The sequence below is a fragment of the Lepidochelys kempii genome, chromosome 23, assembly GCF_965140285.1.
Source record: "Lepidochelys kempii isolate rLepKem1 chromosome 23, rLepKem1.hap1, whole genome shotgun sequence".
Classification (NCBI taxonomy): Eukaryota; Metazoa; Chordata; order Testudines; family Cheloniidae; genus Lepidochelys; species Lepidochelys kempii.
In genome coordinates, this window is record NC_136402.1 from 17,169,478 (window position 1) to 17,182,805 (window position 13,328).

The following is a 13,328-nucleotide window of genomic DNA, read 5'->3' on the forward strand; positions in this document are numbered from 1 at the left end:
TTGATGTCCGGTGACATGATTTGGTCCCAAGGAGGGAACCTGTTTCTGGCTCCCGATTTCTCCTCATGCTGCACTTGGTTTTTCATCCCTCCCGCGCCCCCCCCCAAATAAAGTTTTCTGTTTCACTGGGAAGTGGTGGGTCATGTTTTAATCAGGCCAGGCCAGCTTCAAGTTTAATGTGGATTTGAATCATGAACACGCTAACAACCCTACAGATCAACAGGCACTTTTGATGCTGTCATGTATCAGCCATTAGCAGCCCCCTCCCGTCCAACCCCAGGACTCACCTAGGCAGGCCCTAGGAGTTCTGGGCTCCTGGCCCCCGAGTTCTACTGAGAATTTAGGTGCCCAGTTTTAGGGACAGAGGCAACAAGAGGGTGCCAGAATGGTGCTTATTCTGTGCAAACCTCACCCTTGGGAGCCTGTACTGCCAGGGGCTCACCAGGGGACCCAGCCCTTCTCCACTGTGCTATGCTTCCAAGTGTCTCAGACTCCCCTCCATTGCACCAGGCCATTCAGCCACCTTCCTGGGGCCCCAGGGACACGGGAGCTCCCCCCAGTGCCTGGTGGAGGAACCAAGGGAGCGAGGGGGTGGAGCAGAGCATAGCAGCCACCCCCAGCAGCTCAGGTGGGAGTTTGGAAAGCCAAGGGATCTCTGGGTGCAGCAGCAAAACAACACCTCACCAGCCGCTTTAAGAAGTTTCATAGCAGCATAAATGTAACCAGAGGCAGAGTCTGAATTTCTTGTCTGGCCAGAACTGATCCACAGAGTGTGCAGGAAACTAGGTGCAGCTGCAGGATCAGTGGCTGGACCAGGTCCCAGAGGGGACAGATTCCCGCTGCAGGGATGTGCCAACAGGGTAGCATATCCCAGTCAGCAGAATATGGATCTCTGGGTAACATACGGGACTAATGTTTTGCAGGGGCAGAGTGAACTACTGTAGAGAACTGTGAATGGTAAATGATAACCGGCGCAAAAGCACACCACAAGAGACTGCTAGCAAAGTAGCCATGAAGCATTAATTGTGCAGTGGGTTTGTAGCATTTAAGAGACCAGTTTAGCCAAAAGCAGCTCAATAAAAACAGGGTGTAATCCTGCAAAGCCAGCCAAACCTGTAATTTACACACAGACCCCACAACCCTGCCCAGTCTGAGCAAACCCAGCTCTTTCCGTGCACCGGTGGGTGGCCCTTAAAAGGACCTTAGAAAATGAGTTTTTGGGGTTAAGAGCCGACTCAGCCTCCGAAGCCGTACAGGGTGCGCCCCTGGCGTTTCAGGGCGTACACCACATCCATGGCGGTCACCGTCTTCCGCTTGGCATGCTCGGTGTAAGTCACCGCGTCGCGGATCACGTTCTCCAAGAAAACCTTCAGCACCCCGCGGGTCTCCTCGTAGATCAGCCCCGAGATACGCTTCACCCCGCCGCGACGAGCCAAGCGGCGGATCGCAGGCTTCGTAATGCCCTGAATGTTATCCCGCAGCACTTTGCGATGTCTCTTAGCACCGCCTTTCCCCAGCCCCTTACCGCCCTTTCCGCGCCCAGACATCTCGCAAACACAGAGCTGATAACCTCCCCGCTATACAAAACAATGGGCGGCCTGCAGGGGTTTATATAGCACAGTGTCCGACCTGAGTGAAAACCGCAGTCACCCCTTGCGTCTCCCTCCCCTCGCCCTGACAGAAGGACGCTTCCGGCTCTCACCAATGAGAGACGGCGGCCTTCGCCTCTCAGCCAATCAGAACACCGCGGGTAATTTTAAATTCAAAAAGGGGAGTTTGGCGCTCGAGTGTGGCACGGCGAGAAGCGGCAAACACGGTTGGGAAGCAAAGCCCCTTCAAGCCCCCCCCCCCCCCAAAGCTGTAGGGGACGGAGAGGTTTATTTCTCACTGCCCAGCACCCAAAGCCGGTGAGCCACCATCCCTGCACCCCCCGCACGTCCGTGGCTGTGGAGACCCCCCGCTTTTGAATATTTACCCATTGCACACTTGGAAATAAAAACCAATTTAATTTCCTTCCCCGGAGAGGCTCGTGCAGGTCAGCTCCCCGGGGCCCCAGCTCACAGTTGGACTAAACAGTGCACAAATCGCTCCCCGATTTCTCTCCCTCGCCCTTTTTTCTCCGTGCGCCTCCCGAGGAGGGCGGCGATCGATTTCCAGCTTCCAAACGCTTTGTTATTGGTGCATTAGAAACCGGGCATTTTACTGGTGCTTTGTCCCTCGTCCTGGGGCGACTCCAGACTCGGGGGTTTTGCGGGAATCAGAGGTGGAAATTCAGGCTCCCGCCTTGAGAGGTTTTTACACAGTGTTGCCAGCTCTCATGAGTCTTTTGTCATGAGTCTGGTTATTATTTTCAGAGGAGCAGCCGTGTTAGTCTGTATTTGCAAAAAGAAAAGGAGGACTCGTGGCACCTTAGAGACTAACCAATTTATTTGAGCTACAGCTCACTTCATCGGATGCATGCTGTGGAAAGTGTAGAAGCTCATGCTCAAATAAATTGGTTAGTCTCTAAAGTGCCACAAGTCCTCCTTTTCTTTTTGGTTATTATTGTTTTCCTTAAAGCCCCCCCCTCCCCAAGTTCCTGGCAGCCCAGCCCAGCCGTCAAGGGGACAATGGGATGATTTCAGCCTTCATTCTTAAAGAAAAAATAAGTTTGTAGATTTTGTGGAGGAATATAAGAAGGGCCAGACTGGCTCAGACCAAATGTCCTTCTTGCCTAGTGTCCTGTCTTCCCACAGTGGCCAATAGCAGGTGCCCCAGAGGGAATGAACAGAACAGGGAATCGTCAAGTGATCCATCCCCTGCCGCCCGTTCCCAGCTTCTAGCAAACAGAGGCTCGGGCCCCCATCCCTGCCCCTCCTGGCTAATAGCCATTGACTACCCTAGGAAGCCTCAAAATGTGACGCCCCCCCCCCTCCTCCTCCTCCTCCCCCCCCCCCACACCCGCAAGGCTCAAAAAGCTGAAGACAAACAAACATTTTCTTATTTTTACATGATTTTAAAGCCCATCCCCTGCTCTGAGGTGACTCCGGCTTTTTGAACAGTTGGGGCTAGTCAGACTGAGGTCACAAAGATTGGCCTTCTCTCTGATATTTCTCTCCGTTGGGGTGAGCGGCTTCCTTGGGGCGGACAGGGTTGAAGTTCCCTACGCGGACCGGAGCTGCCACATAGTCGCAAACGGGAGATTTCCCTCCCTCCCCCGGTCCAGTTTTGGCGCCGTTTTTGTACGAAAGGCAAACCAGCTGCTCCCCTTCCAGGCTCCGGGTTCCCCGAGCCCTTAAAGTCGGCTTTAGAAAGGCAGATTTAATGGAGATTAACAACCATCTGGGAAATAAACCATCTGAGGAGACAGGAAAATGAACAGCCCTTCCCCGTCCAGGGGAAGCAGAGAGAAGTTGGTTTAGGATAGAATTCATTCAGCCTACCCCAGAAAGTCTGGTATTAAAACGAAAAAAACGGGTTTATTTGGTCTATGAACGACCATCCATGGAACACACTGGGTTTCAGGCATGAAAGGAATAAAGATAGGAGCTCTTCCACAGCTGTGTGAAATGTGAAGACTTCTCCCTCTGTGTCCTTTCCGTGCTCATTCACCCTCGCTTGCTTACCAAGAAACGTGTGTCGGCCAGGATTGAGGGTTTTGCAGTTCCTGTTCAGAGTTTGCTTGTTCTACAAGCTACATGTATTTAACCAATGTATATTCTAAGTAGCTAAGAAAAAAATACTTTGTATATTCACAGCATTAAAAGGCCCTTCTTAGCTAGGTTTACCCCGGATCCCATTACACCCCGATGCGCTTTACTAGGTGTTAAGCTCAAGGAAAATAATTAGCATCTACCTTACATAGTCAAGGCGTGTTTTAAGGGATTGTGCGTTTAGCTATTTTCTGCTAATGAAAGTGACTGAAGCTCTCAATGAGAAAGTGGGTGGCTCTTAAAAGAGCCTTTGGGTTTTAGATGTCAGACTTCCCGGAGGGAGCACAGCCCCTGCTTACTTGGAGCTGGTGTACTTGGTCACAGCCTTGGTGCCCTCAGACACGGCGTGCTTGGCCAGCTCCCCGGGCAGCAGCAGGCGCACGGCGGTCTGGATCTCCCGGGAGGTGATGGTGGAGCGCTTGTTATAATGCGCCAGGCGGGACGCCTCCCCAGCAATGCGCTCGAAGATGTCGTTGACGAAGGAATTCATGATGCCCATGGCCTTGGAGGAGATGCCGGTGTCGGGGTGAACCTGCTTCAGCACCTTGTAGACATAGATGGAGTAACTCTCCTTCCTGGTCTTGCGGCGCTTCTTGTCCCCTTTCTTCTGGGTCTTGGTCACCGCTTTCTTGGAGCCCTTCTTGGGCGCGGGAGCGGACTTCGCTGGTTCAGGCATCCTGAGGACTGCAAGGAACGTACAAAAAAAACAATACTACACGCAGCCCCCGTGGCCCTGTCTTTATAGCGCCCCTATGTAAATAAGGTAGCCTAATTTTTGCTTTCCTATTGGCTGATAGGAAGTAAGACGTCAACCCTGCGGCATACCCAGCCGCAAAGAACGCAGACTCTAATCCTTGCACTTCTTATTGGATAGCCACAGCATCTTCTCTTCCCATTGGCTAGGTGGAGAAGTCGCTTTTTCATTGGGTGATACAGGCAGAGCCAATCAGATGTCGCGCGTCTCATCTGCCCGAGGCTATAAAAGGCAGGGCCCGCATAATTTCAAGGGTTCGATGGCAAAGTATTAGTGGTGTTTAGTGGCCGAGTGTAGCGTCGTGATGTCTGGCCGTGGAAAGCAGGGAGGCAAAGCTCGGGCGAAGGCTAAGTCGCGCTCTTCTCGTGCGGGGCTGCAGTTTCCTGTGGGCCGCGTGCATCGGCTCTTGCGCAAGGGGAACTATGCGGAGCGAGTGGGTGCCGGCGCCCCCGTTTACATGGCCGCGGTGTTGGAGTATCTGACTGCTGAAATTTTGGAGCTGGCTGGTAACGCGGCCCGGGACAACAAGAAAACCCGCATCATCCCCCGCCACTTGCAGCTGGCTATCCGCAACGACGAGGAGCTGAACAAGCTGTTGGGCAAAGTCACCATCGCCCAGGGTGGGGTCCTGCCTAACATCCAGGCGGTGCTGCTGCCCAAGAAAACCGAGAGCCACAAAGCAAAGGGCAAGTGAGAAGGCTGTTAGTATTCGAATTAACTGAACCCAAAGGCTCTTTTAAGAGCCACCCACGAGTTCAAAAAGAGCTGATAATCTTGGAAAATGATACGGGAGATGAAAAACATAAGTGTAAGTATTAGTCTGTGAGCAGGCATGCAATGGATTGCAGGTAGTTTGCTATGCTTCTGGAGTGTTACCAGAGAGCTGAGATTTGGTGTCAAACTTTTTTCTATTAAAAGACCAATCTCATTTCTAAGGGGTTTGGAGTGAAATGCATTGAGACCCATGCATCAGCTAAAATGGAGAATAGTCTGTACTTGATTTTTGCAGTGAAGTTACTGCCTTACTCTTTCTTCCTTATGTCATAGATATTTAAGGAAAAATAAGAATAAAGTGGTTTGGATGAAATGATGGTTCTATTCTGTATTTTGGGATGCGAGTGCAGATGCAAGGATTAATCCCTGTTTCTGCTTTTGTGCAAGTGCATCTTTCACAGACTCTGTTCTGGCTCAGAGCAGGATGGAGATGAATAACAGCTCTACGCTGAGAGGGAGGATGTTGATTTGCAAAATCTACCCTGGTTTTCCTGCTTTCATACAGCAGCCACAAAGTAAATGGTTCAGTTTATAATTTTATTCACAAACTGAGACCATGCTACTATGCCCATATGTGAAATAAATTGGGTGTGTCTCATTGCAATGAGTCTCTCCAGATTAAAATCTAAACCTGGAAATTGACATCAAGAATGACTATATTGCTTCAGACTAATGGTCTGTCTAGCCCAGTATCCCGTCTTCCAATAGTAGCTGGTGACTAGCATTTCCAAGGGAATCAACAGAACATGCAATTGATCCATCCCTTGTCCACTCCCAGTCTTGGGTAGTCAGAGGGTTAGGGATACTCAGGGTTGCATCCCTGACCCTCTTGGCTAATAGCCATTGGATGGACTTATCCTCCATGAATTTATTTAATTTTCTGAGCCCTGTTCTAGTTTTGGCCTTCACAACATCCCATGGCAATGAGTTCCATAGGTTGTGTTGAGTGAAATATTTCCTTTATATGACGTATGTTTGTTTATATGGAGAAAACACAGAGGAGGGGAAGAGCCCCTCTCTTCTCGGTCACACTGAAATGCTTTATAGAAATGTTGCACCATAATGAAGTACACCCCAGCCCCAGCATGGGGAGCATGCCCCCTTTCCACTGTTCCCTTTTCCCCTATATCAGAGCCTTCCAATCTCCCTTCTTTGGCACAAGTTCTGTGTGTCCCCGTTCCTCCTTCCCCCAGCAGGAGCCCTGAGTGAATGCTTGTTACCTCCTTCCTTCTCATGTGAGGGCTTCTGTGTGCCACATTTCCTCCTGTCCCACTACAAGGGTCCTCCATTCTCTCCTCCCAGGCCAGGGGCTGTGCATTCTCCCCATGCCTCCCCGCCCCCACACACTATTCTTGTGTGGGAGAAGTCATTTGGCATAGCTGTATCAACATGTTAATTAAGAGGTGTCATGGACCCTCAGGTCGTGCCCACTCTTGCCTCTGTGTAGTCCCTGGGGGAACCCCCTTCAGTGCAACAGCCCTTCTTGGGGGTTAAGCCCCTCCGGCTCCTAGAACCGCACCTCTCTGAGCCTTAGCACGCCTGTCTCTCGCCATGGGTCCCGTCAAGGAGTCCACTTGCTCTGGACCCCCAGGGCCTCCACTCCTAGAGGGAATAATGCAACCCTGTTTTCTGGACGGAGCAACTCTCAGCCACTGTAAAACAGGAGGCTTTATGGAGGAAAAGCAGGAATAAGACGGGGTGTGTGTGTGTATGGTTATACTGGAAGGGGGTTAATGAACACTGTCAACTAGTTGTTTAATCTACCTACAATTGCAGAAATTCTTGAAGCTTGGCCTGTGCTAAAGAATTGGTAGGAGCTTAAGGTTTCCCTGTTTTGACTTTCTGGTTTCTTCCCCCCTGCCCCCAAATTATTCTAATCACTGATGCCTGGAGTATTTCTATTTCCTGAATGTTTGGAATTGAATGGATGCAGGATTCCAACTGTATTACGTTACAGACAGACAACTGCCTTCGAGTTGCGTGTAAGGCCTTCATCAGCTCAGCCCATAATCCTGTTCTATTTACTGTGGAATGAGCCTCTGCCTCTCCCTGGGCACAGAACCCCTACCACACAGCGGGAACCCACATCTCCTGCCTTCAGTGCCAGAGACCCACATGTCACCTTATTAAATTCTAGCCTGCTGCTGTTGCACAGAAAAAAACAGGAGGAACCCTTTGAGGCATTTGAGTGAGGTGGAACTCATGCTATTGTGCTTTCAAATGGCTCTTGCCTAACCAGATTTATCATGTGAATGTGATCAGACCATTATCAGGAGCAACTGATCCTGGTGTTAGGCAGCCAATTGGGGGGAGGTGGGTAGGGGAAGACCCCATAGTGGCCTTGTCATAGACAGTAGGTCAGAAGTTATTCCCATCTCAGACAGATTAACCCTAAACAACAGGGTCCAGTCCAGGAAGTCACCTAGACAGGCTGGTTCCATACAGAGCACAGGGTGATGCCAGGACTCTGGATTGCTTGGTGCATAGGTAGAAACAAACAATGTACATTTTAATATGGACACACGTAAAGGGCGCATGTAGGCCATACTTACAGAATGGGGGACTCGATCCTGGGATGCCACAATGTTAATAGTGGTTGGGGGGGTGTCACGGTGGATATTAGCTGAACATCTGGTCCCAGTGCATCACTTTGGCCAACGGCTTTAATATGATCTATGGATGTATAAACGGGAACGTCGAGTAGGGGTAGAGAGGTTATTTTACCTCTCTATTTGGCACTGGTGTGACCACTGCTCGAATACTGTGTCCAGTTCTGGATCCGAAAAGGATTAAAGAAAGATGTTGATAAACTGGAGAGGGTTCAGAGAAGAGCTCAAGCATGATTAAAAGATCAGAAAACGTGTTAGAGCATAGGTGTTGGAACTGAGGGTGCCGGGGGGTGTCGCCACCCCCTCCCAGCTTAAAGTGGTTTCCATAAGATACAGAGTTTACAGTTTGCTTCAATGGTTCTCAGCACCCCCTGAGTGCGCTTAACCTGTCAATCTGCTTAGTTTAACAAAGATTAACAGGTGACTTGTATCCCCTATGCTCTATACATACCTACATGGGGAGCAAATATTTGATAATGGGCTCTTTACTCTAGCAGACAAAGCTCTAACAAGATCCAGTAACTGGAATTTATGCTCGATGAATTTAGACTGGAAATAAGACGTACATCTAGAACAAATCTATCCTTGCAACAAAGCCCGTTGCCAACTGTGTCCACATATCTATTCAGGGGACACCATCATAGGGCCTAGTCACATCAGCCACACTATCAGAGGCTCGTTCATCTGCACATCTACCAATGTGATATATGCCATCATGTGCCAGCAATGGCCCTCTGCCATGTACATTGGTCAAACTGGACAGTATCTATGTAAAAAAATAAATGGACACAAATCAGACGTCAAGAATTATAACATTCAAAAACCAGTCAGAGAACACTTCAATCTCTTTGGTCACTCTATTACAGACCTAAAAGTTGCAATTCTTCAACAAAAAAAACTTCAAAAACAGGCTCCAGCGAGAGACTGCTGAATTGGAATTAATTTGCAAACTGGATACTATTAACTTAGGCTTGAATAGAGGCTGGGAGTGGATGGGTCATTACACAAAGCAAAACTATTTCCCCATGTTTATTCCCCCCCACCCCCCACTGTTCTTCAGATGTTCTTGTCAACTGCTGGAAATGGCCCACCTTGATGATCACTACAAAAGGTCCCCCACCCCCCTTCCTGCTGGTAACAGTTCACCTTAGTGAGCTGTAGCTCATGAAAGCTTGTGCTCAGATAAATTGGTTAGTCTCTAAGGTGCCACAAGTCCTCCTTTTCTTCTTGTTACAGTGTGTATGGTAACACCCATTGTTTCATGTTCTCTATGTATATAAATCTCCCCACTGTATTTTCCACTGAATGCATCCGATGAAGTGAGCTGTAGCCCACGAAAGCTTACGCTCAAATAAATTGGTTAGTCTCTAAGGTGCCACAAGTCCCCCTGTTTTTATCTAGAACCGTGAAGGGAGTTAATCATTGGGACAATTTACCAAGGGTTATAGTGGAGGCTCTAGCACTGGCAATTTAAAAATCAAGATGGGATGATTTTCTACTAAATGCTGTGCTCTAGTTCAAACAGCATTTTTGGGAAAAAGGCCTCTGGCTTCTGTTAGACTAGAATTCAGACCACAATGGTCTCTTCCGCCCCTTGAATCTCCGAAACGAGTCTCTTACTGTAACTGCCTAAGAGATTATCATATTTTATATTTGTGCAGCCGGTAGCATTGTGGAGACCACCCTTAGGCACTAGTACAACAACAGGGTTAAATAATAATGAATCAGCTGGATACAGCCAGTCAGGACGCTCTGTACAATAAGATACCTGAGCCACAGAGTTAAGCATTTGAAAGACTGGCGTTAATTATTGCTGAGAGAGAGGACAGGGTACAATCTCCTGGAAAATAGGAACATATGCAAATATTCAAAAGCTTCTATTATATCAGCTTATGCTGTGGAAAACAAGAGAGGCCTACCTTAGACTCTAGATGTGGGGGTCTGAGAAACCTAAGCATGCAATAAAGCAGAGGACAGCGGGTCAAATCCAGACCAACAGCCACCTTTGAACAGACTGTGAAATCTTATTTACATATCACTACTGTTATTGACAACAAATAATTGATTCCCTATGTAGTAAGGAAAAACTATTACTCTAAACAGAGTAAGAGAGGGGACTTGCTCCCTTGAAAGGTTCTCCATTTACTGTTGTAACATCAAAAGCTACCTTACACAGCCGGGGAAAGCATGCAGACCAGGGATATAAGAAAAAGCGTGTTGTTTTGCAGTGTGTTGCGGGGGAAGGGTAGGAGGGGTACAGAGCAGAGTTAGTGTGGGTGGGGCCCGACCAAATTGAGAACTGAGACGGCCTAACCCACTTCCACCTCTCCCGCCCTATAATTTGATGCGCCGTCGCTCCCACCAATGAGGCACCGCACAGAGAACTCTGGCCAATCATTAGCCAGCTCTTAGCTTCAAATTCAAAAATTTGCTTTTTGGCGCCAGCCCTGCTCCGCGGCTCATTGATCTCATCTGTTCAAGAATAAAACGAGCTCAAGTTAAAAGAAATTAACAATGGGAAGTAGTGTAAAAAGCACTGATTAAAGCTCTTTCAACTCAGACTCTTTCAAGAACGAGTGAAGAATATGGTTTCCACCTGTAGCTAAATTCAAAATGTTTTCATTAACATTCATTCCTTCATCACTCCAGTCTGCACATTCACCATCTCAAATGTCTCCAGGTTTTCTCTGCTCTTTTATCGCTTTGAAACATTTTAGTGTCATTTCCTATAGGTCTATGAGTTGCAATCCCGTCTATTAATTTTTTTTCCAGCGACCAGTAAGCTATCCCTTAGCATAGAAATTTTAAATGTTTTTATTTGAAAAATTATAATCAATTAATTTAAACCACTGAACTGATAATTTGGGAAGAAATGGATACCATCCAGAATGTTACTGAATGTCTTTAAACGCCTTAAATTTGATAAAATGGAAAAAGGAATATTTCTATTTTATAAAAGTGCCCTTGAAACAAGGTAATATATTTTCTGAGACTCTGTATTTTTTCTGATGAGTCAGTTAATAGAACTAACAATCAAATCATTTTTTCTTGGAGAGAGAGACAAGATTTCAAAGCTCTTCAGGTCTGGAAAATGTACTTGCAGAGTGTCACAACTAAATATAAAATGGAACATAGTGTTTAAGCTGATTAACACTGCTCCAGTCATACAGAGGGAGAAATATATTGAATACACTGTTTCCTTAACAGGTTTCAGAGTAGCAGCCGTCTGTATCTGCAAAAAGAAAAGGAATACCTGTGGCACCTTAGAGACTAACAAGTTTGAGCATAAGCTAACAAATAAATTTGTCTCTGAGGTGCCATAAGTACGCTTTTTCTGTTTCCTTAACAGTTCTCCTTAGAAAGTTCTGATCTGTTTCTCTAATTAACTCAACTACTAAGCCCCTTTACTCAAGTGAAAGGTAAATTCACACTGTCTCACTGCATATAAGTTCTATGTCATACTCTAGTATCAGCTAGGTTTGTGATTTGCCAGGATGTTAGACACAAGTTAGTGGAGTCTGGGGATAGACTGCTACAAACTCACCTACATCTGAAAGTAGGATGTTAACCACTTCGTCAGTGAAAGTGACTAGAGCTCTCATGGATTAAGTAGGTGGCTCTTAAAAGAGCCGTTGTATTTTGTTTCTCAGAGACAGAGACCAGTTACTTGGAGCTGGTGTACTTGGTCACAGCCTTGGTGCCCTCAGACACGGCGTGCTTGGCCAGCTCCCCGGGCAGCAGCAGGCGCACGGCGGTCTGGATCTCCCGGGAAGTGATGGTGGAGCGCTTGTTATAATGCGCCAGGCGGGACGCCTCCCCAGCAATGCGCTCGAAGATGTCGTTGACGAAGGAATTCATGATGCCCATGGCCTTGGAGGAGATGCCGGTGTCGGGGTGAACCTGCTTCAGCACCTTGTAGACATAGATGGAGTAACTCTCCTTCCTGGTCTTGCGGCGCTTCTTGTCCCCTTTCTTCTGGGTCTTGGTCACCGCTTTCTTGGAGCCCTTCTTGGGCGCGGGAGCGGACTTGGCTGGATCAGGCATTCTTGCTTCGTAGCAGCTCACTCCCTAAAACACTGATACAAGACACTGAATGGTAAGCGGCCAGTGTAGGAGAGCCTTTATTTATAGCACCCCTAGGCGAATGAGGGTAGCCTAATTCCACCTTTCCTATTGGATACTAACTACTGCGTTACCTTTCTCTATTACAAATTCGTATTCAAGTAAACTGCCACGACAAGTCTCGCGATTCTATTGGCTACCACAACAGCATAGTCCTCTCGATTGGTCAGATTGAGAAGTCGGCTTCCCATTGGGTCTTTCAGGCGCTTTTTGCTTGGCCAATCAGCAGTGTCTGGCCTGATTGCTACGAGGGCATAAAAAGACTGCACCGTGGTTTTATTGCAATTGTTCAGTGTTTGTTTTTTGTTAAGAAGTTTCATAATGTCTGGCCGTGGAAAGCAGGGAGGCAAAGCTCGGGCGAAGGCTAAGTCTCGCTCGTCTCGTGCGGGGCTGCAGTTTCCTGTGGGCCGCGTGCATCGGCTTTTGCGCAAGGGGAACTATGCGGAGCGTGTGGGTGCCGGCGCCCCCGTTTACATGGCTGCGGTGCTGGAGTATCTGACTGCTGAAATTTTGGAGCTGGCTGGTAACGCGGCCCGGGATAATAAGAAAACCCGCATCATCCCCCGCCACTTGCAGCTGGCTATCCGCAACGACGAGGAGCTGAACAAGCTGTTGGGCAAAGTCACCATCGCCCAGGGTGGGGTCCTGCCCAACATCCAGGCGGTTCTGCTACCCAAGAAAACCGAGAGCCACAAAGCCAAGGGCAAGTGAGCAGGCTACTGCTGCTGCCTTTCAGGCGAGGGAGATCCCTGCCACTCAGAGCATGTCAACCCCAAAGGCTCTTTTCAGAGCCACTCACAATGTCAAGCAGAGAGTTGTTAATCCCTGTTGAGTCGCTTTGGGGGTGTTGCTTTTATGGGGGTGTTGCGAAGGGAACATGGAGCAGTTCAGTAAAAACTCACGGCCAGGTTGCTAACCGGTCGAAAACGTGGCAAGAATATACAGAAAGAAACGGAGTACTTGTGGCACCTTAAGAATATACAGAAGGGTTCTCTGAAAACACGCCCCAGGGGTAGAAAACCTCCCCGATCCCTTCCCAGAGAACTGAAAACGGTGCAGCAGGTAATGAGAACAAGTAACAAGGTCCTTTGCCAGGTGTGGGGGCGACACACGTAGTAATTTTAATAAAGCGAGGAAGACAAAGTGCTGGAGGCGGGTTGCGCGTTTTCCCGTGCTGTAGGGGCTGCTAGGCTGTATCAGGGCGAAGAACAATAAAACGGCTACCGTGGGTCAGACCAAAGGTCCATCTGGCCCAGTATCCGGCCTTCCGAGAGTGGGAAGGAAAGCGGGTGGAATCTGGAGGGCGGCGGAATTCACCCCAGCCCGGTAAATTCAAACGGCTGCGCGCCATGCTGCCAGCAAATCAGCGAAGGGGGC

At 48.5% G+C, this 13,328-nt stretch overlaps 5 protein-coding genes across 5 annotated transcripts; 2 read left to right on the forward strand and 3 right to left on the reverse strand.

Annotated features, from left to right (window-relative positions):
- Positions 1-888: 888 nt before the first annotated feature.
- LOC140902031 (histone H4) lies at positions 889-1,577 on the reverse strand. Its single transcript, XM_073321637.1, has one exon. It carries the CDS (start codon positions 1,545-1,547, stop codon positions 1,236-1,238), a length of 312 nt encoding a protein of 103 aa, XP_073177738.1. The 5' UTR covers positions 1,548-1,577; the 3' UTR covers positions 889-1,235.
- A 1,862-nt stretch (positions 1,578-3,439) lies between these two features.
- Positions 3,440-4,435, reverse strand: LOC140901916 (histone H2B 8). Its single transcript, XM_073321368.2, has one exon. It carries the CDS (start codon positions 4,366-4,368, stop codon positions 3,988-3,990), a length of 381 nt encoding a protein of 126 aa, XP_073177469.1. The 5' UTR covers positions 4,369-4,435; the 3' UTR covers positions 3,440-3,987.
- A 267-nt stretch (positions 4,436-4,702) lies between these two features.
- Positions 4,703-5,218, forward strand: LOC140901897 (histone H2A type 2-C). The gene has a single exon (XM_073321326.1). The coding sequence runs from the start codon at positions 4,751-4,753 to the stop codon at positions 5,138-5,140; it is 390 nt and encodes a 129-aa protein (XP_073177427.1). The 5' UTR covers positions 4,703-4,750; the 3' UTR covers positions 5,141-5,218.
- Positions 5,219-11,463: 6,245 nt separating this feature from the next.
- Positions 11,464-11,923, reverse strand: LOC140901966 (histone H2B 8). Its single transcript, XM_073321472.2, has one exon. The coding sequence runs from the start codon at positions 11,871-11,873 to the stop codon at positions 11,493-11,495; it is 381 nt and encodes a 126-aa protein (XP_073177573.1). The 5' UTR covers positions 11,874-11,923; the 3' UTR covers positions 11,464-11,492.
- A 297-nt stretch (positions 11,924-12,220) lies between these two features.
- LOC140901917 (histone H2A type 2-C-like) lies at positions 12,221-13,077 on the forward strand. The gene has a single exon (XM_073321370.2). It carries the CDS (start codon positions 12,273-12,275, stop codon positions 12,660-12,662), a length of 390 nt encoding a protein of 129 aa, XP_073177471.1. The 5' UTR covers positions 12,221-12,272; the 3' UTR covers positions 12,663-13,077.
- Positions 13,078-13,328: the final 251 nt, after the last annotated feature.

Coding starts and splice junctions, on each gene's coding strand:
- LOC140902031 (XM_073321637.1), bottom strand. CDS start 1,547: ATGTCTGGGCGCGGAAAGGGCGGTAAGGGGCTGGGGAAAGGCGGTGCT.
- LOC140901916 (XM_073321368.2), bottom strand. CDS start 4,368: ATGCCTGAACCAGCGAAGTCCGCTCCCGCGCCCAAGAAGGGCTCCAAG.
- LOC140901897 (XM_073321326.1), top strand. CDS start 4,751: ATGTCTGGCCGTGGAAAGCAGGGAGGCAAAGCTCGGGCGAAGGCTAAG.
- LOC140901966 (XM_073321472.2), bottom strand. CDS start 11,873: ATGCCTGATCCAGCCAAGTCCGCTCCCGCGCCCAAGAAGGGCTCCAAG.
- LOC140901917 (XM_073321370.2), top strand. CDS start 12,273: ATGTCTGGCCGTGGAAAGCAGGGAGGCAAAGCTCGGGCGAAGGCTAAG.